This window comes from Thalia democratica, chromosome 3 (genome assembly GCF_965202585.1).
Source record: "Thalia democratica chromosome 3, ktThaDemo2.hap1.1, whole genome shotgun sequence".
Taxonomy (NCBI): Eukaryota; Metazoa; Chordata; class Thaliacea; order Salpida; family Salpidae; genus Thalia; species Thalia democratica.
The window spans coordinates 46,449,775-46,474,895 of record NC_139167.1 but is presented as its reverse complement, the minus strand read 5'-3'; the positions used below and the strand labels follow the sequence as shown (position 1 = coordinate 46,474,895).

At 43.4% G+C, this 25,121-nt stretch overlaps 1 protein-coding gene across 2 annotated transcripts; it reads left to right on the top strand.

The window, feature by feature from the left end:
- The first annotated feature begins 14,507 nt into the window (after nt 1–14,507).
- On the top strand, nt 14,508–21,260 carry LOC145832021 (von Willebrand factor-like). 2 transcript variants are annotated; one of them, XM_082939388.1, is made up of 17 exons: nt 14,508–15,138; nt 15,231–15,419; nt 15,908–16,269; nt 16,670–16,896; nt 16,957–17,174; nt 17,240–17,479; nt 17,541–17,733; nt 17,801–18,021; nt 18,115–18,258; nt 18,388–18,507; nt 18,578–18,882; nt 19,015–19,180; nt 19,373–19,569; nt 19,641–19,918; nt 20,107–20,357; nt 20,431–20,611; nt 20,764–21,260. In XM_082939388.1, exons 1-17 carry the CDS (start codon nt 14,545–14,547, stop codon nt 21,054–21,056), a joined length of 4,179 nt encoding a protein of 1,392 aa, XP_082795514.1. In that variant the 5' UTR covers nt 14,508–14,544; the 3' UTR covers nt 21,057–21,260. The 2 variants fall into 2 exon arrangements, with proteins under 2 accessions (XP_082795514.1, XP_082795515.1); XM_082939389.1 differs by having other exon boundaries at nt 20,431–20,615; nt 20,777–21,260.
- The last annotated feature ends 3,861 nt before the right edge of the window (nt 21,261–25,121 follow it).

The window sequence follows — 25,121 nt, the reverse complement described above, 5'->3', positions numbered from 1 at the left end:
GTCTACGGTGACAGCTCAATTGTTACCGACGGAGGTTTCATGCCAGCAGCATTCAAGGGAGACGGTTCTTACTACGGAGATCACGACGGTATTGTGTTCGCTGACGATCACAAAGACCTCGGAGACTTTGACTCAGCACGATTGGCTGTAGGAGGCAAACCAATGGCCGGTGACAGACCATTTGCTGGCGGATACGGCGCAGGATACTCACCGGTTGCTGCCGACAGCGGCAAGCCGTTCAAGGGAGATTCAGCACCAGCTCAACAAGCAATTATTGTTGGAGGTGCTCCAGCATTGAGTGACGCTTTCTACGCTGACGAACAAGTTCTCAGTGACGGTAACAAGTTCGACGTTCCGTTCTTCGACAACGCCGGATACGTTGCAGACGATCAAGGTGTTATCTTCGATAACAACCACAAGGACAAGGGTTACGACCATCCATCACGATTGGCTGTAGGAGGCAAACCAATGGCAGGTGACAGACCATTTGCTGGCGGATACGGCGCAGGATACTCACCGGTTGCTGCCGACAGCGGCAAGCCGTTCAAGGGAGATTCAGCACCAGCTCAACAAGCCATTGTGATCCAAGGAGTGCCAGCTGCAGATGACGAAGTCTACGGTGACAGCTCAATTGTTACCGACGGAGGTTTCATGCCAGCAGCATTCAAGGGAGACGGTTCTTACTACGGAGATCACGACGGTGTTGTGTTCGCTGACGATCACAAAGACCTCGGAGACTTTGACTCAGCACGATTGGCTGTAGGAGGCAAACCAATAACCGGTGACAGACCATTTGCTGGCGGATACGGCGCAGGATACTCACCGGTTGCTGCCGACAGCGGCAAGCCGTTCAAGGGAGATTCAGCTCCAGCTCAACAAGCAATTATTGTTGGAGGTGCTCCAGCATTGAGTGACGCTTTCTACGCTGACGAACAAGTTCTCAGTGACGGTAACAAGTTCGACGTTCCGTTCTTCGACAACGCCGGATACGTTGCAGACGATCAAGGTGTTATCTTCGATAACAACCACAAGGACAAGGGTTACGACCATCCATCACGATTGGCTGTAGGAGGCAAACCAATGGCAGGTGACAGACCATTTGCTGGCGGATACGGCGCAGGATACTCACCGGTTGCTGCCGACAGCGGCAAGCCGTTCAAGGGAGATTCAGCACCAGCTCAACAAGCCATTGTGATCCAAGGAGTGCCAGCTGCAGATGACGAAGTCTACGGTGACAGCTCAATTGTTACCGACGGAGGTTTCATGCCAGCAGCATTCAAGGGAGACGGTTCTTACTACGGAGATCACGACGGTATTGTGTTCGCTGACGATCACAAAGACCTCGGAGACTTTGACTCAGCACGATTGGCTGTAGGAGGCAAACCAATGGCCGGTGACAGACCATTTGCTGGCGGATACGGCGCAGGATACTCACCGGTTGCTGCCGACAGCGGCAAGCCGTTCAAGGGAGATTCAGCACCAGCTCAACAAGCCATTGTGATCCAAGGAGTGCCAGCTGCAGATGACGAAGTTTACGGTGACAGCTCAATTGTTACCGACGGAGGTTTCATGCCAGCAGCATTCAAGGGAGACGGTTCTTACTACGGAGATCACGACGGTATTGTGTTCGCTGACGATCACAAAGACCTCGGAGACTTTGACTCAGCACGATTGGCTGTAGGAGGCAAACCAATGGCCGGTGACAGACCATTTGCTGGCGGATACGGCGCAGGATACTCACCGGTTGCTGCCGACAGCGGCAAGCCGTTCAAGGGAGATTCAGCTCCAGCTCAACAAGCCATTATTGTTGGAGGTGCTCAGGCATTGAGTGACGCTTTCTACGCTGACGAACAAGTTCTCAGTGACGGTAACAAGTTCGACGTTCCGTTCTTCGACAACGCCGGATACGTTGCAGACGATCAAGGTGTTATCTTCGATGACAACCACAAGGACAAGGGTTACGACCATCCATCACGATTGGCTGTAGGAGGCAAACCAATGGCAGGTGACAGACCATTTGCTGGCGGATACGGCGCAGGATACTCACCGGTTGCTGCCGACAGCGGCAAGCCGTTCAAGGGAGATTCAGCACCAGCTCAACGAGCCATTGTGATCCAAGGAGTGCCAGCTGCAGATGACGAAGTCTACGGTGACAGCTCAATTGTTACCGACGGAGGTTTCATGCCAGCAGCATTCAAGGGAGACGGTTCTTACTACGGAGATCACGACGGTATTGTGTTCGCTGACGATCACAAAGACCTCGGAGACTTTGACTCAGCACGATTGGCTGTAGGAGGCAAACCAATGGCAGGTGACAGACCATTTGCTGGCGGATACGGCGCAGGATACTCACCGGTTGCTGCCGACAGCGGCAAGCCGTTCAAGGGAGATTCAGCACCAGCTCAACAAGCCATTGTGATCCAAGGAGTGCCAGCTGCAGATGACGAAGTCTACGGTGACAGCTCAATTGTTACCGACGGAGGTTTCATGCCAGCAGCATTCAAGGGAGACGGTTCTTACTACGGAGATCACGACGGTATTGTGTTCGCTGACGATCACAAAGACCTCGGAGACTTTGACTCAGCACGATTGGCTGTAGGAGGCAAACCAATGGCCGGTGACAGACCATTTGCTGGCGGATACGGCGCAGGATACTCACCGGTTGCTGCCGACAGCGGCAAGCCGTTCAAGGGAGATTCAGCTCCAGCTCAACAAGCCATTATTGTTGGAGGTGCTCAGGCATTGAGTGACGCTTTCTACGCTGACGAACAAGTTATCAGTGACGGTAACAAGTTCGACGTTCCGTTCTTCGACAACGCCGGATACGTTGCAGACGATCAAGGTGTTATCTTCGATGACAACCACAAGGACAAGGGTTACGACCATCCATCACGATTGGCTGTAGGAGGCAAACCAATGGCAGGTGACAGACCATTTGCTGGCGGATACGGCGCAGGATACTCACCGGTTGCTGCCGACAGCGGCAAGCCGTTCAAGGGAGATTCAGCACCAGCTCAACAAGCCATTGTGATCCAAGGAGTGCCAGCTGCAGATGACGAAGTCTACGGTGACAGCTCAATTGTTACCGACGGAAGTTTCATGCCAGCAGCATTCAAGGGAGACGGTTCTTACTACGGAGATCACGACGGTATTGTGTTCGCTGACGATCACAAAGACCTCGGAGACTTTGACTCAGCACGATTGGCTGTAGGAGGCAAACCAATGGCAGGTGACAGACCATTTGCTGGCGGATACGGCGCAGGATACTCACCGGTTGCTGCCGACAGCGGCAAGCCGTTCAAGGGAGATTCAGCACCAGCTCAACAAGCCATTGTGATCCAAGGAGTGCCAGCTGCAGATGACGAAGTCTACTGTGACAGCTCAATTGTTACCGACGGAGGTTTCATGCCAGCAGCATTCAAGGGAGACGGTTCTTACTACGGAGATCACGACGGTATTGTGTTCGCTGACGATCACAAAGACCTCGGAGACTTTGACTCAGCACGATTGGCTGTAGGAGGCAAACCAATGGTAGGTGACAGACCATTTGCTGGCGGATACGGCGCAGGATACTCACCGGTTGCTGCCGACAGCGGCAAGCCGTTCAAGGGAGATTCAGCACCAGCTCAACAAGCCATTGTGATCCAAGGAGTGCCAGCTGCAGATGACGAAGTCTACGGTGACAGCTCAATTGTTACCGACGGAGGTTTCATGCCAGCAGCATTCAAGGGAGACGGTTCTTACTACGGAGATCACGACGGTATTGTGTTCGCTGATGATCACAAAGACCTTGGAGACTTTGACTCAGCACGATTGGCTGTAGGAGGCAAACCAATGGCCGGTGACAGACCATTTGCTGGCGGATACGGCGCAGGATACTCACCGGTTGCTGCCGACAGCGGCAAGCCGTTCAAGGGAGATTCAGCTCCAGCTCAACAAGCCATTGTGATCCAAGGAGTGCCAGCTGCAGATGACGAAGTCTACGGTGACAGCTCAATTGTTACCGACGGAGGTTTCATGCCAGCAGCATTCAAGGGAGACGGTTCTTACTACGGAGATCACGACGGTATTGTGTTCGCTGACGATCACAAAGACCTCGGAGACTTTGACTCAGCACGATTGGCTGTAGGAGGCAAACCAATGGCCGGTGACAGACCATTTGCTGGCGGATACGGCGCAGGATACTCACCGGTTGCTGCCGACAGCGGCAAGCCGTTCAAGGGAGATTCAGCTCCAGCTCAACAAGCCATTGTGATCCAAGGAGTGCCAGCTGCAGATGACGAAGTCTACGGTGACAGCTCAATTGTTACCGACGGAGGTTTCATGCCAGCAGCATTCAAGGGAGACGGTTCTTACTACGGAGATCACGACGGTATTGTGTTCGCTGACGATCACAAAGACCTTGGAGACTTTGACTCAGCACGATTGGCTGTAGGAGGCAAACCAATGGCCGGTGACAGACCATTTGCTGGCGGATACGGCGCAGGATACTCACCGGTTGCTGCCGACAGCGGCAAGCCGTTCAAGGGAGATTCAGCTCCAGCTCAACAAGCCATTATTGTTGGAGGTGCTCCAGCATTGAGTGACGCTTTCTACGCTGACGAACAAGTTCTCAGTGACGGTAACAAGTTCGACGTTCCGTTCTTCGACAACGCCGGATACGTTGCAGACGATCAAGGTGTTATCTTCGATGACAACCACAAGGACAAGGGTTACGACCATCCATCACGATTGGCTGTAGGAGGCAAACCAATGGCAGGTGACAGACCATTTGCTGGCGGATACGGCGCAGGATACTCACCGGTTGCTGCCGACAGCGGCAAGCCGTTCAAGGGAGATTCAGCACCAGCTCAACAAGCCATTGTGATCCAAGGAGTGCCAGCTGCAGATGACGAAGTCTACGGTGACAGCTCAATTGTTACCGACGGAGGTTTCATGCCAGCAGCATTCAAGGGAGACGGTTCTTACTACGGAGATCACGACGGTATTGTGTTCGCTGACGATCACAAAGACCTCGGAGACTTTGACTCAGCACGATTGGCTGTAGGAGGCAAACCAATGGCAGGTGACAGACCATTTGCTGGCGGATACGGCGCAGGATACTCACCGGTTGCTGCCGACAGCGGCAAGCCGTTCAAGGGAGATTCAGCACCAGCTCAACAAGCCATTGTGATCCAAGGAGTGCCAGCTGCAGATGACGAAGTCTACGGTGACAGCTCAATTGTTACCGACGGAGGTTTCATGCCAGCAGCATTCAAGGGAGACGGTTCTTACTACGGAGATCACGACGGTATTGTGTTCGCTGACGATCACAAAGACCTCGGAGACTTTGACTCAGGACGATTGGCTGTAGGAGGCAAACCAATGGCCGGTGACAGACCATTTGCTGGCGGATACGGCGCAGGATACTCACCGGTTGCTGCCGACAGCGGCAAGCCGTTCAAGGGAGATTCAGCACCAGCTCAACAAGCCATTGTGATCCAAGGAGTGCCAGCTGCAGATGACGAAGTCTACGGTGACAGCTCAATTGTTACCGACGGAGGTTTCATGCCAGCAGCATTCAAGGGAGACGGTTCTTACTACGGAGATCACGACGGTATTGTGTTCGCTGATGATCACAAAGACCTTGGAGACTTTGACTCAGCACGATTGGCTGTAGGAGGCAAACCAATGGCCGGTGACAGACCATTTGCTGGCGGATACGGCGCAGGATACTCACCGGTTGCTGCCGACAGCGGCAAGCCGTTCAAGGGAGATTCAGCTCCAGCTCAACAAGCCATTGTGATCCAAGGAGTGCCAGCTGCAGATGACGAAGTCTACGGTGACAGCTCAATTGTTACCGACGGAGGTTTCATGCCAGCAGCATTCAAGGGAGACGGTTCTTACTACGGAGATCACGACGGTATTGTGTTCGCTGACGATCACAAAGACCTCGGAGACTTTGACTCAGCACGATTGGCTGTAGGAGGCAAACCAATGGCCGGTGACAGACCATTTGCTGGCGGATACGGCGCAGGATACTCACCGGTTGCTGCCGACAGCGGCAAGCCGTTCAAGGGAGATTCAGCTCCAGCTCAACAAGCCATTATTGTTGGAGGTGCTCAAGCATTGAGTGACGCTTTCTACGCTGACGAACAAGTTCTCAGTGACAGTAACAAGTTCGACGTTCCGTTCTTCGACAACGCCGGATACGTTGCAGACGATCAAGGTGTTATCTTCGATAACAACCACAAGGACAAGGGTTACGACCATCCATCACGATTGGCTGTAGTAGGCAAACCAATGGCAGGTGACAGACCATTTGCTGGCGGATACGGCGCAGGATACTCACCGGTTGCTGCCGACAGCGGCAAGCCGTTCAAGGGAGATTCAGCACCAGCTCAACAAGCCATTGTGATCCAAGGAGTGCCAGCTGCAGATGACGAAGTCTACGGTGACAGCTCAATTGTTACCGACGGAGGTTTCATGCCAGCAGCATTCAAGGGAGACGGTTCTTACTACGGAGATCACGACGGTATTGTGTTCGCTGACGATCACAAAGACCTCGGAGACTTTGACTCAGCACGATTGGCTGTAGGAGGCAAACCAATGGCCGGTGACAGACCATTTGCTGGCGGATACGGCGCAGGATACTCACCGGTTGCTGCCGACAGCGGCAAGCCGTTCAAGGGAGATTCAGCTCCAGCTCAACAAGCCATTATTGTTGGAGGTGCTCCAGCATTGAGTGACGCTTTCTACGCTGACGAACAAGTTCTCAGTGACGGTAACAAGTTCGACGTTCCGTTCTTCGACAACGCCGGATACGTTGCAGACGATCAAGGTGTTATCTTCGATAACAACCACAAGGACAAGGGTTACGACCATCCATCACGATTGGCTGTAGGAGGCAAACCAATGGCAGGTGACAGACCATTTGCTGGCGGATACGGCGCAGGATACTCACCGGTTGCTGCCGACAGCGGCAAGCCGTTCAAGGGAGATTCAGCACCAGCTCAACAAGCCATTGTGATCCAAGGAGTGCCAGCTGCAGATGACGAAGTCTACGGTGACAGCTCAATTGTTACCGACGGAGGTTTCATGCCAGCAGCATTCAAGGGAGACGGTTCTTACTACGGAGATCACGACGGTATTGTGTTCGCTGACGATCACAAAGACCTCGGAGACTTTGACTCAGCACGATTGGCTGTAGGAGGCAAACCAATGGCCGGTGACAGACCATTTGCTGGCGGATACGGCGCACGATACTCACCGGTTGCTGCCGACAGCGGCAAGCCGTTCAAGGGAGATTCAGCACCAGCTCAACAAGCCATTGTGATCCAAGGAGTGCCAGCTGCAGATGACGAAGTTTACGGTGACAGCTCAATTGTTACCGACGGAGGTTTCATGCCAGCAGCATTCAAGGGAGACGGTTCTTACTACGGAGATCACGACGGTATTGTGTTCGCTGACGATCACAAAGACCTCGGAGACTTTGACTCAGCACGATTGGCTGTAGGAGGCAAACCAATGGCCGGTGACAGACCATTTGCTGGCGGATACGGCGCAGGATACTCACCGGTTGCTGCCGACAGCGGCAAGCCGTTCAAGGGAGATTCAGCACCAGCTCAACAAGCCATTGTGATCCAAGGAGTGCCAGCTGCAGATGACGAAGTCTACGGTGACAGCTCAATTGTTACCGACGGAGGTTTCATGCCAGCAGCATTCAAGGGAGACGGTTCTTACTACGGAGATCACGACGGTATTGTGTTCGCTGACGATCACAAAGACCTCGGAGACTTTGACTCAGCACGATTGGCTGTAGGAGGCAAACCAATGGCCGGTGACAGACCATTTGCTGGCGGATACGGCGCACGATACTCACCGGTTGCTGCCGACAGCGGCAAGCCGTTCAAGGGAGATTCAGCTCCAGCTCAACAAGCCATTATTGTTGGAGGTGCTCCAGCATTGAGTGACGCTTTCTACGCTGACGAACAAGTTCTCAGTGACGGTAACAAGTTCGACGTTCCGTTCTTCGACAACGCCGGATACGTTGCAGACGATCAAGGTGTTATCTTCGATAACAACCACAAGGACAAGGGTTACGACCATCCATCACGATTGGCTGTAGGAGGCAAACCAATGGCAGGTGACAGACCATTTGCTGGCGGATACGGCGCAGGATACTCACCGGTTGCTGCCGACAGCGGCAAGCCGTTCAAGGGAGATTTAGCACCAGCTCAACAAGCCATTGTGATCCAAGGAGTGCCAGCTGCAGATGACGAAGTCTACGGTGACAGCTCAATTGTTACCGACGGAGGTTTCATGCCAGCAGCATTCAAGGGAGACGGTTCTTACTACGGAGATCACGACGGTATTGTGTTCGCTGACGATCACAAAGACCTCGGAGACTTTGACTCAGCACGATTGGCTGTAGGAGGCAAACCAATGGCCGGTGACAGACCATTTGCTGGCGGATACGGCGCACGATACTCACCGGTTGCTGCCGACAGCGGCAAGCCGTTCAAGGGAGATTCAGCTCCAGCTCAACAAGCCATTATTGTTGGAGGTGCTCCAGCATTGAGTGACGCTTTCTACGCTGACGAACAAGTTCTCAGTGACGGTAACAAGTTCGACGTTCCGTTCTTCGACAACGCCGGATACGTTGCAGACGATCAAGGTGTTATCTTCGATAACAACCACAAGGACAAGGGTTACGACCATCCATCACGATTGGCTGTAGGAGGCAAACCAATGGCAGGTGACAGACCATTTGCTGGCGGATACGGCGCAGGATACTCACCGGTTGCTGCCGACAGCAGCAAGCCGTTCAAGGGAGATTCAGCACCAGCTCAACAAGCCATTGTGATCCAAGGAGTGCCAGCTGCAGATGACGAAGTCTACGGTGACAGCTCAATTGTTACCGACGGAGGTTTCATGCCAGCAGCATTCAAGGGAGACGGTTCTTACTACGGAGATCACGACGGTATTGTGTTCGCTGACGATCACAAAGACCTCGGAGACTTTGACTCAGCACGATTGGCTGTAGGAGGCAAACCAATGGCCGGTGACAGACCATTTGCTGGCGGATACGGCGCAGGATACTCACCGGTTGCTGCCGACAGCGGCAAGCCGTTCAAGGGAGATTCAGCTCCAGCTCAACAAGCCATTATTGTTGGAGGTGCTCCAGCATTGAGTGACGCTTTCTACGCTGACGAACAAGTTCTCAGTGACGGTAACAAGTTCGACGTTCCGTTCTTAGACAACGCCGGATACGTTGCAGACGATCAAGGTGTTATCTTCGATAAAAACCACAAGGACAAGGGTTACGACCATCCATCACGATTGGCTGTAGGAGGCAAACCAATGGCAGGTGACAGACCATTTGCTGGCGGATACGGCGCAGGATACTCACCGGTTGCTGCCGACAGCGGCAAGCCGTTCAAGGGAGATTCAGCACCAGCTCAACAAGCCATTGTGATCCAAGGAGTGCCAGCTGCAGATGACGAAGTCTACGGTGACAGCTCAATTGTTACCGACGGAGGTTTCATGCCAGCAGCATTCAAGGGAGACGGTTCTTACTACGGAGATCACGACGGTATTGTGTTCGCTGACGATCACAAAGACCTCGGAGACTTTGACTCAGCACGATTGGCTGTAGGAGGCAAACCAATGGCAGGTGACAGACCATTTGCTGGCGGATACGGCGCAGGATACTCACCGGTTGCTGCCGACAGCGGCAAGCCGTTCAAGGGAGATTCAGCTCCAGCTCAACAAGCCATTATTGTTGGAGGTGCTCCAGCATTGAGTGACGCTTTCTACGCTGACGAACAAGTTCTCAGTGACGGTAACAAGTTCGACGTTCCGTTCTTCGACAACGCCGGATACGTTGCAGACGATCAAGGTGTTATCTTCGATAACAACCACAAGGACAAGGGTTACGACCATCCATCACGATTGGCTGTAGGAGGCAAACCAATGGCAGGTGACAGACCATTTGCTGGCGGATACGGCGCAGGATACTCACCGGTTGCTGCCGACAGCGGCAAGCCGTTCAAGGGAGATTCAGCACCAGCTCAACAAGCCATTGTGATCCAAGGAGTGCCAGCTGCAGATGACGAAGTCTACGGTGACAGCTCAATTGTTACCGACGGAGGTTTCATGCCAGCAGCATTCAAGGGAGACGGTTCTTACTACGGAGATCACGACGGTATTGTGTTCGCTGACGATCACAAAGACCTCGGAGACTTTGACTCAGCACGATTGGCTGTAGGAGGCAAACCAATGGCCGGTGACAGACCATTTGCTGGCGGATACGGCGCAGGATACTCACCGGTTGCTGCCGACAGCGGCAAGCCGTTCAAGGGAGATTCAGCACCAGCTCAACAAGCCATTGTGATCCAAGGAGTGCCAGCTGCAGATGACGAAGTCTACGGTGACAGCTCAATTGTTACCGACGGAGGTTTCATGCCAGCAGCATTCAAGGGAGACGGTTCTTACTACGGAGATCACGACGGTATTGTGTTCGCTGACGATCACAAAGACCTCGGAGACTTTGACTCAGCACGATTGGCTGTAGGAGGCAAACCAATGGCCGGTGACAGACCATTTGCTGGCGGATACGGCGCAGGATACTCACCGGTTGCTGCCGACAGCGGCAAGCCGTTCAAGGGAGATTCAGCTCCAGCTCAACAAGCCATTATTGTTGGAGGTGCTCCAGCATTGAGTGACGCTTTCTACGCTGACGAACAAGTTCTCAGTGACGGTAACAAGTTCGACGTTCCGTTCTTCGACAACGCCGGATACGTTGCAGACGATCAAGGTGTTATCTTCGATAACAACCACAAGGACAAGGGTTACGACCATCCATCACGATTGGCTGTAGGAGGCAAACCAATGGCAGGTGACAGACCATTTGCTGGCGGATACGGCGCAGGATACTCACCGGTTGCTGCCGACAGCGGCAAGCCGTTCAAGGGAGATTCAGCACCAGCTCAACAAGCCATTGTGATCCAAGGAGTGCCAGCTGCAGATGACGAAGTCTACGGTGACAGCTCAATTGTTACCGACGGAGGTTTCATGCCAGCAGCATTCAAGGGAGACGGTTCTTACTACGGAGATCACGACGGTATTGTGTTCGCTGACGATCACAAAGACCTCGGAGACTTTGACTCAGCACGATTGGCTGTAGGAGGCAAACCAATGGCCGGTGACAGACCATTTGCTGGCGGATACGGCGCACGATACTCACCGGTTGCTGCCGACAGCGGCAAGCCGTTCAAGGGAGATTCAGCTCCAGCTCAACAAGCCATTATTGTTGGAGGTGCTCCAGCATTGAGTGACGCTTTCTACGCTGACGAACAAGTTCTCAGTGACGGTAACAAGTTCGACGTTCCGTTCTTCGACAACGCCGGATACGTTGCAGGCGATCAAGGTGTTATCTTCGATAACAACCACAAGGACAAGGGTTACGACCATCCATCACGATTGGCTGTAGGAGGCAAACCAATGGCAGGTGACAGACCATTTGCTGGCGGATACGGCGCAGGATACTCACCGGTTGCTGCCGACAGCGGCAAGCCGTTCAAGGGAGATTCAGCACCAGCTCAACAAGCCATTGTGATCCAAGGAGTGCCAGCTGCAGATGACGAAGTCTACGGTGACAGCTCAATTGTTACCGACGGAGGTTTCATGCCAGCAGCATTCAAGGGAGACGGTTCTTACTACGGAGATCACGACGGTATTGTGTTCGCTGACGATCACAAAGACCTCGGAGACTTTGACTCAGCACGATTGGCTGTAGGAGGCAAACCAATGGCCGGTGACAGACCATTTGCTGGCGGATACGGCGCACGATACTCACCGGTTGCTGCCGACAGCGGCAAGCCGTTCAAGGGAGATTCAGCTCCAGCTCAACAAGCCATTATTGTTGGAGGTGCTCCAGCATTGAGTGACGCTTTCTACGCTGACGAACAAGTTCTCAGTGACGGTAACAAGTTCGACGTTCCGTTCTTCGACAACGCCGGATACGTTGCAGACGATCAAGGTGTTATCTTCGATGACAACCACAAGGACAAGGGTTACGACCATCCATCACGATTGGCTGTAGGAGGCAAACCAATGGCAGGTGACAGACCATTTGCTGGCGGATACGGCGCAGGATACTCACCGGTTGCTGCCGACAGCGGCAAGCCGTTCAAGGGAGATTCAGCACCAGCTCAACAAGCCATTGTGATCCAAGGAGTGCCAGCTGCAGATGACGAAGTCTACGGTGACAGCTCAATTGTTACCGACGGAGGTTTCATGCCAGCAGCATTCAAGGGAGACGGTTCTTACTACGGAGATCACGACGGTATTGTGTTCGCTGACGATCACAAAGACCTCGGAGACTTTGACTCAGCACGATTGGCTGTAGGAGGCAAACCAATGGCCGGTGACAGACCATTTGCTGGCGGATACGGCGCAGGATACTCACCGGTTGCTGCCGACAGCGGCAAGCCGTTCAAGGGAGATTCAGCTCCAGCTCAACAAGCCATTATTGTTGGAGGTGCTCCAGCATTGAGTGACGCTTTCTACGCTGACGAACAAGTTCTCAGTGACGGTAACAAGTTCGACGTTCCGTTCTTCGACAACGCCGGATACGTTGCAGACGATCAAGGTGTTATCTTCGATAAAAACCACAAGGACAAGGGTTACGACCATCCATCACGATTGGCTGTAGGAGGCAAACCAATGGCAGGTGACAGACCATTTGCTGGCGGATACGGCGCAGGATACTCACCGGTTGCTGCCGACAGCGGCAAGCCGTTCAAGGGAGATTCAGCACCAGCTCAACAAGCCATTGTGATCCAAGGAGTGCCAGCTGCAGATGACGAAGTCTACGGTGACAGCTCAATTGTTACCGACGGAGGTTTCATGCCAGCAGCATTCAAGGGAGACGGTTCTTACTACGGAGATCACGACGGTATTGTGTTCGCTGACGATCACAAAGACCTCGGAGACTTTGACTCAGCACGATTGGCTGTAGGAGGCAAACCAATGGCAGGTGACAGACCATTTGCTGGCGGATACGGCGCAGGATACTCACCGGTTGCTGCCGACAGCGGCAAGCCGTTCAAGGGAGATTCAGCACCAGCTCAACAAGCCATTGTGATCCAAGGAATGCCAGCTGCAGATGACGAAGTCTACGGTGACAGCTCAATTGTTACCGACGGAGGTTTCATGCCAGCAGCATTCAAGGGAGACGGTTCTTACTACGGAGATCACGACGGTATTGTGTTCGCTGACGATCACAAAGACCTCGGAGACTTTGACTCAGCACGATTGGCTGTAGGAGGCAAACCAATGGCCGGTGACAGACCATTTGCTGGCGGATACGGCGCAGGATACTCACCGGTTGCTGCCGACAGCGGCAAGCCGTTCAAGGGAGATTCAGCTCCAGCTCAACAAGCCATTGTGATCCAAGGAGTGCCAGCTGCAGATGACGAAGTCTACGGTGACAGCTCAATTGTTACCGACGGAGGTTTCATGCCAGCAGCATTCAAGGGAGACGGTTCTTACTACGGAGATCACGACGGTATTGTGTTCGCTGACGATCACAAAGACCTCGGAGACTTTGACTCAGCACGATTGGCTGTAGGAGGCAAACCAATGGCCGGTGACAGACCATTTGCTGGCGGATACGGCGCAGGATACTCACCGGTTGCTGCCGACAGCGGCAAGCCGTTCAAGGGAGATTCAGCACCAGCTCAACAAGCCATTATTGTTGGAGGTGCTCCAGCATTGAGTGACGCTTTCTACGCTGACGAACAAGTTCTCAGTGACAGTAACAAGTTTGACGTTCCGTTCTTCGACAACGCCGGATACGTTGCAGACGATCAAGGTGTTATCTTCGATAACAACCATAAGGACAAGGGTTACGACCATCCATCACGATTGGCTGTAGGAGGCAAACCAATGGCAGGTGACAGACCATTTGCTGGCGGATACGGCGCAGGATACTCACCGGTTGCTGCCGACAGCGGCAAGCCGTTCAAGGGAGATTCAGCACCAGCTCAACAAGCCATTGTGATCCAAGGAGTGCCAGCTGCAGATGACGAAGTCTACGGTGACAGCTCAATTGTTACCGACGGAAGTTTCTTGCCAGCAGCATTCAAGGGAGACGGTTCTTACTACGGAGATCACGACGGTATTGTGTTCGCTGACGATCACAAAGACCTCGGAGACTTTGACTCAGCACGATTGGCTGTAGGAGGCAAACCAATGGCCGGTGACAGACCATTTGCTGGCGGATACGGCGCAGGATACTCACCGGTTGCTGCCGACAGCGGCAAGCCGTTCAAGGGAGATTCAGCACCAGCTCAACAAGCCATTGTGATCCAAGGAGTGCCAGCTGCAGATGACGAAGTCTACGGTGACAGCTCAATTGTTACCGACGGAGGTTTCATGCCAGCAGCATTCAAGGGAGACGGTTCTTACTACGGAGATCACGACGGTATTGTGTTCGCTGACGATCACAAAGACCTCGGAGACTTTGACTCAGCACGATTGGCTGTAGGAGGCAAACCAATGGCCGGTGACAGACCATTTGCTGGCGGATACGGCGCAGGATACTCACCGGTTGCTGCCGACAGCGGCAAGCCGTTCAAGGGAGATTCAGCTCCAGCTCAACAAGCCATTGTGATCCAAGGAGTGCCAGCTGCAGATGACGAAGTCTACGGTGACAGCTCAATTGTTACCGACGGAGGTTTCATGCCAGCAGCATTCAAGGGAGACGGTTCTTACTACGGAGATCACGACGGTATTGTGTTCGCTGACGATCACAAAGACCTCGGAGACTTTGACTCAGCACGATTGGCTGTAGGAGGCAAACCAATGGCCGGTGACAAACCATTTGCTGGCGGATATGCCGCAGGATATACACCGGTTCTTGTCGAAAATGGAAAAGTGTCGCAATTGTCAAATAACAATGCATACACATTTATTTCTGCGGATAAAAAGATTGAATCTTCTTCACTTTTGTCTAGTAACAACACTTTACAAACATGCCCAGGTATAAATATTAAAGATTCTCTCCCATGCCCTAGTAGCCAAGTTTGGGACGGAAGAAACTGTGTTTCAAGCGAAGACTGTCCATGTACTACTGAACATAATTATTATACTGTTAGTTTTTTTTTATGGTCACTCTTCTGACTTAATTTTTACAATTCAATACTATAAAGTTAATTTTTTAAATTCAAAATTTTCAAAATTAGAGTGGCTCAGTTTGGAAAGAAAACAGAGGATGTACAAATTGTATTTGTATTGGTGGTATTTCGAAATGTACTCAAGAAATTTGTGATACCGTTACATGTCCTCAAGGTTATTCACAGACTATTTTGTCTGGCGATTGTTGTCCATCTTGTGTTCCTTCTGATAAAACTTGTGAGAGTGGAACAAAAACTGTTAGTTTTTAATTTCTTTTATCCAGTTTTAAATGTTGGACAAAGTATATAAAGCACTTTATACTTTTTAATTCTAGTAATGACAATTTATTTGTTTTTTAAAAGTAAAAATAATTATGTTTCTTTTTTCTCTAAATAAAAACCCGTAGTACTTTTTTTTTAATAACTATATCTCATTATAAAAACGACAATTTAAATATAGTTATTTAATTTGACTTATTTTTACTCTAATAAAATTTTGTTTCCTTATAGTAAAAACATTATACTTCTAAAGTTTAGCACTAATACTCTTTATTGTAGTTAAAATTGTAATGCTATGATGCAATTAAAAAAACTAAAAAAGTTTATTTTCTTTATAATACATTAATTAAAAAAAAAATTGTAATTTTTTTTTAGCACAATTACAAATTTTTTAAGACTTAAACTAGATTCTTTAAACATTTCTTTTTTATTTCAATGAGTTCGTTAAGTAAATTTTACTAAACTAGATCGGAGAAGTCTGGAACGAGAATTGTGAGGAGTGCACTTGCTTAGAAAGTGGAACTCAATGTTCTGCTATAGATTGTCCACAAAATGATACACCACAATGTGCACATGGATATGAACTTGTTCAGAAGGTGACAGGTTGTTGTCCTACGTACGAATGCGTATGTGACCACAGCATGTGTAGCAATAGTACAAAACCAGTTTGCGGTGAAAACTACGAAATGGTCGCTATAAATGTTGATGGAGCTTGTTGTCCAGAATATAGGTGTCTTTGTGCTCAGGAAAGATGTCCATCTACTTACTGTAAAGATGGAGAACGTAAAGTTCTTATAGAAGAAGAGTTCGATTGCTGTCCAACTTACAGGTAACCATTTTTGACAAAATCTAGTACCAACCGATGTTTTTTTGAACTTTTTAATAAAATATACCATACTAAGACTAGTATTTCTTAAATAAGTCTACTTAAATTATAACTTACTGCTATTTCAACATAACTATTACATTACATTGATATCTATATACATATATATATATATATATATATATATATATATATATATATGTATATATTTTTTCATTGAATAAAACTTGGCTGAGGACGCGTATTAAACGCAGAAACAGCTGTACCAAGCAAAAGTTTATTTTGTGTATGTTATTTCTATATATATATGTATATATACATTAATATATTTTCATAATATATGTACACTTACTCTATTTTATGTTAAATTAACGTTTTTACTATTTTTTACTAAATTATTCAGATGTGAACAAGTTCAATGCCTTGACAAAAATGGTGTAGTTTATCACGCTGGTGATGTTTTTGCTGATTCAAACGACCACTGCTCAGAATGTGTTTGTGATAAGAACGGAAACCCGATCTGTCAGAAAAAGATTTGTCCAGTTTTGCATAAGCCAAAGTGTAAAGATAACTCTGAACCCGTACTGATTACCACTGAAAATGGCTGTTGCCCATTATACACTTGTAGCTGTAAGTAGTTTAAATCTTAAAATTTAAAAAGCTGATAACAAGTTTTTACTTTATTTGAAGGTGTATGCAAGGGTCTTTCAACCTACTGGACTATGTTCGACCACAAGCTAGTATCTTCGTCGCGTGTAGGTACTTTTACACTTGTTAGTGATGTAGAAACAAATGACTTTGCTGTTACAGTAGAACGAGCTGAGTGTGACTCAGCCGTATGTTTGACAAGCATTACTATCCATGATCAAGTTGGAAACCACGTTTTAAGGCTTTTTAACAACGGAAAAGTTTGTGAAGTTTATAAGCTTCTACTAGTTTTTATTATTTTACAAATTTATTTAAAATTTTCTAGATTGAAATTGATGGAGAAAACCATGAACTAGAATTGGAAGGGTTAATAAGAAAATTCAACTTCATCGTAGAAAGTAGTAGATCTAAAACTTCAGTGAAGTCAAGTACAAGCGGCGTGACAGTTTCAATGTCTGAAAACGGTCACAGCTGGTCTGTATCAGTGCCACACACCTACCAAAACCAAGTTACCGGTTTGTGTGGAGCATGTTCATCGGAAACCTGCTTCGGAACTGAAGTAGAAGTAAGTTTTGTCATTTAACATGTAGCAACTTAAAAATTACAAAGAAAAAAAACTATTATAGATTGGTTCTATCACTGATGCAACTATAGATAGCTTTAACTTAATTTCTGGAGCTCCTCGTTCATTCATGCCATTAAAGGAAGCTACAATAGGTGATATTCAATTATGTGGAGAATTTATGGCCAACCAGTTCGCATCGTGCTCGGTTGATAAACTTATGTACTTAGGTTCTTGTGCATCATACTTGAGCAACGGTTCGTTTAAATTCTATTGAACTACAGCATTTTTAACAAAAGGTTAATATTTTTTTTTAAATTTTAGGAGCTACTCCTTGCCACGCTCTGTCATCATTGGCTAATACTTGTACAACCTGCGACAAAGTTTGTGTTGATTGGAGAAATGATGAACTTTGCCCAGTTGAATGCCCTGTAGGAACAACATACAAAGCATGTGCACAAAAAGATGTACCAACATGTACAAACTACAAGACAATTTTAACTCGACAATATTTGACTGACGGATGCTTCTGTAACGATAACATGGTTTCTTTTTATTGTAGTATTTTAGAACCTTATCAACCTTATGAAACTTAAAACTTTATTAGCTTAATTTTAAACTAATTAAACAAAACTTAGGTTCTACTCGACGGAGTTTGTGTAAAACCATCTAACTGTCCTGTTTGTGTAGACGAATCTGGTAAAGGAAGGTTTATTGGAGAATCATGGACTAAGAGTGATAACCTTTGTGTAACAAGTACATGTACAAATGATGGAAATATTGTGAGTTTTGTTGTTTTTACTTAAGCTTTAAAAATTTAATAGCAATGCAGCAAAGTCAGTCCTAACTAACCGACAAAGCAAATTGTTTAGGTTTTATTACGTTTTTATAAATTATTTTCTGATATTTAGGTGCAAATGACTGCAGCTTGTGATGTTCCGAAAACTTGTCGACCGAACGAAATAACAAAAACTATTGCTACAAACACATGCTGTCAAGTTAATGAATGCGTACCTCAGGAAACATGCAAAGTTTGTATTATTTTTTTTTACGCTTAGTTAACTATAAATTTTAAAATACAGTCTAAATTACTTTTTTAAGGATTTCAAATGTCCAGTGTTTGAAAAACCGATTTGCGGCGTTGCAGAAGAAATTCAGTCAGTAATTCACGATGAATGTTGTGTTGAGTTTAGGTGTACATGTAATAACAAACTATGCCCTGTTATCGAGTTACCAAATTGCGAGAGCGGTGAAGTTCTTGTACAATCACAAGGAGATGAATGTTGTAAGTCTCAAGTCTGTGAGTGCAAGCCAGAAACTTGTCCAGTAGCGCCATCGTGTGAAGATTCTGGATTCAAGCTTCAATTAATCAAAAACGGGCGTTGCTGTAATGAGTATGAATGCGTGTAAGTAATACATATTTTTTTATATTTGTCAATATGCTTCTAGATTTGTATCAATAGTTTATCTAAATAACAATCAATTGACTGTATTTTTTTATTTGTTCAATATTAATGATGTGGTGTTTTTCTCTGAAGATGTGATAGAGCTTCGTGTCCTTCTGTTGAGCAACCAGTTTGCTCAGAAGGTGAAAAACTACAAGTTAGAAACCCAGGTCAATGTTGTGTGCAATACCAATGCGTATGTGATAGTTCTACATGTTCAGTCGCAGTTACTGAATGTGCATTTGGTTACAAGCTCAAGGTGAGTTAGTTTTTTTGATTATGTTTAAAAAGTCTAAAAACAAAGATTTTTTATAAAAACTATTTAGTTTAGTTTTAAAATATACTGTGTAAATATTTATTAATTTCATTTTTACTCGTGTATAAATCTAATAAACGTTTTAGTTTTGATTCATTTACTTTCAAGTAATAGCAAAAATCTTTAAACATTTAGAAAATGATCGACCAAAGCAAGTGCTGCGTAGAAACCACACAGTGTGAATGTGATTCAACTCAATGTCCACTGTATGTTGCACCTTCTTGTGATGTATCAAAGGGTCTCAAATTAGTTACTACATCTACTAGATGGACTCATCCAAAACAGATGTCATGTTGTCCAAGTGTTTTCGAACAAGTTTGCACTTGTGACAGGTAATTTATCATAACTAATGTTCTATTTGTAATAAATAAAAACTAAATCAAACTCAATAACTTATATACAGTTCTTTGTGTCCATTAAATGAACTTAAGTGCGAGTCTTGGGAGAAGAGAGTTGAAGTTTCAATTTCATCCTGCTGTACACAAACAAGATGCGAATGTGACGTATGCGATGATGGTAAGGAAGCTGTTTGCAAAGAAAACGAGCATACTGTTTATGAACAAATTAATCCATGTTGTAAAAAATCAACATGCGTTTGCAACGAATGTCAAGATATTTCAATTACGTGTAAAAATGGATGGATTACTGTTGAAGAAACTGATAGTTGTGGTTGCAAACAACGTTAGTTAACATTCTTTTTTTATAACCAGTAGAACTTTTAATGCTAAATGTTTTACACAGTTTTTAAATTGTTTAATGATGTTAGTAGTCATCATGAACTCAAAGAAACCTTCGAACTTATCTCAATTAATCCAAAAAATCAGGTCGTTTAATTACTAGTCTATAAATAATTATAACATAATTTTTAGGATCTTGCTCACCACCTGATATGTGTGTTCACAACGACGAGTCTTACAAGCCAGGTACTACTTGGAATGAAGATATTTGCACTGAATGTTCTTGTCCATTAGAACCAAATAGCATTGGCGAGTTTGAAGCCAAGTGCACTTCGGTCTCGTGTGGAAGATGTAGCTCAGGATACACATACGTACCGGTACCTGGCGCTTGTTGTGGAGACTGCGTACCGACTACTTGTCACTACGATGGAGTTGAGCATACAGTAAGTAATGATACACAAGAATAATTTCTACAATGTTGTAAGTAAAAAAGTATATTAATTATTTTCTTTTTAGGTTGGTCAGACATGGGCAGCCAAGAACGACACGTGCACCTCTTGTAAATGTGAGATGAACAAGGAGACTGGGGAAGTTTACACAACTTGCTCAAAACCTTCGTGCGCTCCTCTTGATAAAGATTGTCCAGTTGACAAGATTAGAGCAACTGAAGATGGATGCTGTCAATACTGTGAAACTGGTTTGTTTAACTTTATCTATCAAAATATGTGTTGTTTTTTATAATTTCACCATTACTAACTCCGCTATAAAAAAAAGTTTTCTATTTCAGTGTTTGTTGAAAAGTACGACTAAAAACTATTTAATGTTTCCTTTATTATCTATCTTTTACAGAAAAACTAAGCAGTTGTGCAATGAAGAAAACTTACGAAGAAATGTTAACAATCGATGAGTGCACTAGCGAAACAGCAGTTGAAATGTCAGTTTGTGAAGGAGCTTGTGTCAGCAGTTCTGTGTACTCTTTCGAGTCTGGAAACTTTACAAGAACTTGCAGTTGTTGTCACGCACAAGAAACTGAAATAAAAATGGTGCAACTTACTTGTCCTGATAACTCTGTAAAAACCGTTTCTTACATGAGCGCAACCCAATGTGGATGCCGTTCTAGAAAATGTGACGACGAACTTTAGATAAAAACTTTATATTTGGTGTGTTGGTGAATCTTTTTGCATAATAAATATAAGAAAACTCACTTTAAAGTTTATTTTAACTTTTAACAAATTTATTGTTTACTATTAGTTGTTAAAGGCCGCTATATATATTCTTTTAATTTTAACTAGTCTTTTAATTCACTTTTTAGTGCTTTTTGTTCGATTAATAAACTGTTAAAACAATTTTTTTTTAATTAAAATTAAGAAACTTCAGTGAAATAAAAATCTTTTTTTAAAACAAAATATTAGATTATTATTTATTAATTTAATAACTAGAAGTACTGTTAAATATTTTTCGAAAGGCTTTTTATTTAGTTATTATTATATTTTAATATTCTGTCAATGAAGAGAGCCCAATACAATAAAATTTTAAGTTTGTTTAAGACAAAATTTAAATAAGTGCTCATCCATAATAGACATGGTGTGTAAAAGTCTTTTGAGTTAAATTTCACTCAGTTACTTTTATTACTTTGATCTTTAAAAATGTTTTTAAAATTAATATCGTATGTTGAACGACAAATGAAAAGCGTAAAAAATATGGTCTTAAGACCTGGTGTACGAATGAATCTTTCGGTTATCGAGTCGTACATCACATGCTTCTACAATCTATTACGAGCTATAGAAAATTAATTCTCAAAGTTTTAAGTTTTAAACTTTAGCAAATAAAACAAACGATAAAAAGAAAATAAAACTAAGCAAAAATTAACTACGTAATAAATTTATACGAAAAAGTTGTATTCAAAATATATACCAAAAGTTGTCAAGCTAGAACATACAAATTAAAAAAACTGAGCCTAAAACTTTTAAAGAATAAAAAAATTAAGTAGAAAATATTTTAAGACCTAAAAAACTCTAACGAAAACTTATAACAAAATAAGATGAAACTTTTTGAAAGATGGTTCGTAACTTCTTTTAAAAAGGTAAAAATGAAATATTCTAACTTTAAACTTTGTCAGTACTTTACGCTAAAAGTTTAACTATTCAGTTTATTTATGTAATAATGTGGTTAAAAAAGTTAAGGAAATTTATACTTAAATGATTGAAAAATATTTGATACCTACTAAAGGGGTGAATTCAACAATAAACTTAACTTTTATGAATAAATAAAAAGATAAAAGTAAGCACCGTTACAATTACATATTTAATAAGAAATAATACTAATAACAACAATTTTCCTATCTTTTGAAATATGCTTTTTTTTTTCTACTTTGATCCATGATAAAGACGAAAAAGAGAAAAAGAAAGTTTCGTTTATTAACCAAAAAAGCTGTTTATTCATAAACTTTTACTTGTTTCGCTTGTGCTTTCTTTCCAAAATTGTAAATGTTAAATCAACGAGTATTAAAAATGCTTTAACAATCAAATGCAATAAAAAATGCAAACATTTTATTTTATCGTAAAAAAGGTTTGTTTTTGTGATATGCGCTAATAAGAAAAGGCTTTATTTTCTTTTCATTGTGTCATAAACGACTTATAACTTTTGAAACTTTGTTTGTAAAGAAGACTTTTCATTAACTTATGCGTTATTTAAAACTATATATTGCAACTTTACTTCTAACTACATATTTACTAAAGTTATACATGCTAATTCAAGCAATCCAACTGAAGAGATACCAATCATTAGGTGTTTTATTAATACCTATATTGGTAGCAATGGTGTTGATGCTTAACCACCATTGTTTCCTATTACCTTTTGGAATGTCAATGAAAGAACGCTTTCGTACTGCTTTCGGACTAACAATTGTGTGGAGGGTTGGCACAGAAGGTTTAAAGCTGTCATGCAGTGTGCCAAACCTGGAGTATTTAAATGTATTGCTAAATTAATGAAAGAGCAAAAAAGTCAAAGCAATCAAATCGAAAGATTTAACTCGGGTGAACCTCATAAAAAGAAAAACCTACACGAAAGTAAATACAAAAACCTAGACGAAAGATTAAAATCGATTGTAATCGTATTAAAAAATAATTCCAGGTACTTTAAATTTCTAAATATAGTTACTGTTTGTATAGTGTTTTATTCTTTTTTAGTTTTGCTAGATTTTAAACAGCAAACTGCTTTTTATTTTTACAATAAATGTACGGACTTTGATTTGATTTATGTTTTTTATATGTTTATTGTGATAAAGCTTTAATTTTTATAAGTTAATATTTAAACTTTTTTTAGACAATTTTTTTATAAGAACTTAACATAATTCTAGTACGTAAAAAACTGCATAAATTGGCTTTAAAATTTAAACTTTTTACTAGTTGATTTGCTTTATTTATATAGTTTATTTTTTAATTTAAACATTTTCTGTACTCTATACCCAAAATGCATGCAAACTTCGAAGTCATTTAAACTATTTTTATTTGTTTTTTTAATTACAAGTATGTACAAAAAATTATTTATAACAGGAATATATACTAATTAATCTAAATTAAAAGCTTTTAGTTTATAAATTGTATTATAAAAATGTAAAATAAAATTTTTATTAAGTACACTAACACTAAATGTCATTTTTTAGTCAATATAAATTTGTAAAAAATAAATGTTAGTGTTCAATGCTTAACAACTTTTTTTGATAAATAAGTTAATTTATTAATAATAAATTTTATTTTATTTTATTCACTATTGATTTTAGTACTTAAACAAACTTTTTCTACATAAAGTTTATACATGTTAAAGTTACTGTAAACATTTTTTTTTTAATTAGTAAAAATCTAATCATTAACTAAATTTACATATATTTAATGGGGTCAGTTTTGAATAAAGATTCATAAACAATCGTGCAGTTTACGTTTTTTGAATTGAAAGTGTTAATTAATTTTATTTTAAGACTGAATTTACAAAGAAAAATATAATTGTGAACTAACAAATTATTTTTGTTGACTGGTTCGTTTAATATAATTAAAAACTTTACATTGTGTTTTTATTAAATTATTACTTTTTTACATATTCAAATCAATTTTTTGAAAAAATCATTTAGTTTAAAATAAATATGTTTTAAAACTAACTTTCAGCTTGAATTATATATGCATATATATATTAAATAACAAAAAAAATAACAACAAAATAAATCTAAAAACAAGAACAAACAAAGCAAAGATAAGTTAACTTGTACATAAGTTGTTTTTAAAATAGGCTAACTAAAATTATTCAATTTTAGTTGAAACGTCACAATGTGTTTTTTTGTTTTATTCTTTAAAAATCTTACTTTGTTCTTTATTATCGTTCTGAGGAGATGCATAAAGCATCGAAACTAAGTAAACGATTTGAAAACTAGTTGTTTTTTTATATTAAAAACATATATATATATTATATATATTATACATATTTTGAATTTGCAAAGAGTTACATTTGAGCAAAAAATTTATGGTTAAAAACGCAAACTTAACCAGCAGTGCGAACACAAAATCTGCAAAATTAAATGAGTATGCTAGTTCAAGAAATGCGAACTCAGACTTTTATATTTGGAAGTCATAAGTACTTTAACAAATAAAAATATATTTTTTAGAATTAACTTTTTAATCACCTAAAATACTATATCTGAGCTTGTTTTGCTCCGTTGCAAAATGTCTTTTAGTATTTTTATGAATAAGTTTACTTTCATAAACTAAAAGTTTGTGAGGAAAGCACTATTTTATAACTTTTAAACAGTAAGCTAATAATTTATAGATAGTCAAAATAGAGTCTAACTTGGCTCTTGAGCTATACTCAATGGATAAAAATTGTATACGTCTATTTTCCTACAAAAATAATAGGAGGGCAATCGATAGCTGAATAATTCTGGCGACTATGCTTACATGTCTTTGAAGCAATAAAAATAAGTTAAGTTTACAAACAGATATAAAAGATAAACTATTTATTATCCTTTAACAACAATTGTTTAAATTAGCACACTGATTTTTTCTGTAATTTCTACTTATAGAAATACTTAAAACATATTAAAAGCTGAAATACTCAAAATTTATAAACTTTAAAAATTATTACTAGCATCTCTATTTGCACTAGACAGTGTGTGTATTCGTAAGGTTTTATTGTTCATTTTCAATAATAGAATTATTTAT

Coding starts and splice junctions, on each gene's coding strand:
- LOC145832021 (XM_082939388.1), top strand. CDS start 14,545: ATGGCCGGTGACAGACCATTTGCTGGCGGATACGGCGCAGGATACTCA. Junction 16,270..16,669: donor GATTGCTGTCCAACTTACAG/GTAACCATTTTT, acceptor TAAATTATTCAG/ATGTGAACAAGTTCAATGCC. Junction 19,181..19,372: donor CATTTGGTTACAAGCTCAAG/GTGAGTTAGTTT, acceptor TTAAACATTTAG/AAAATGATCGACCAAAGCAA.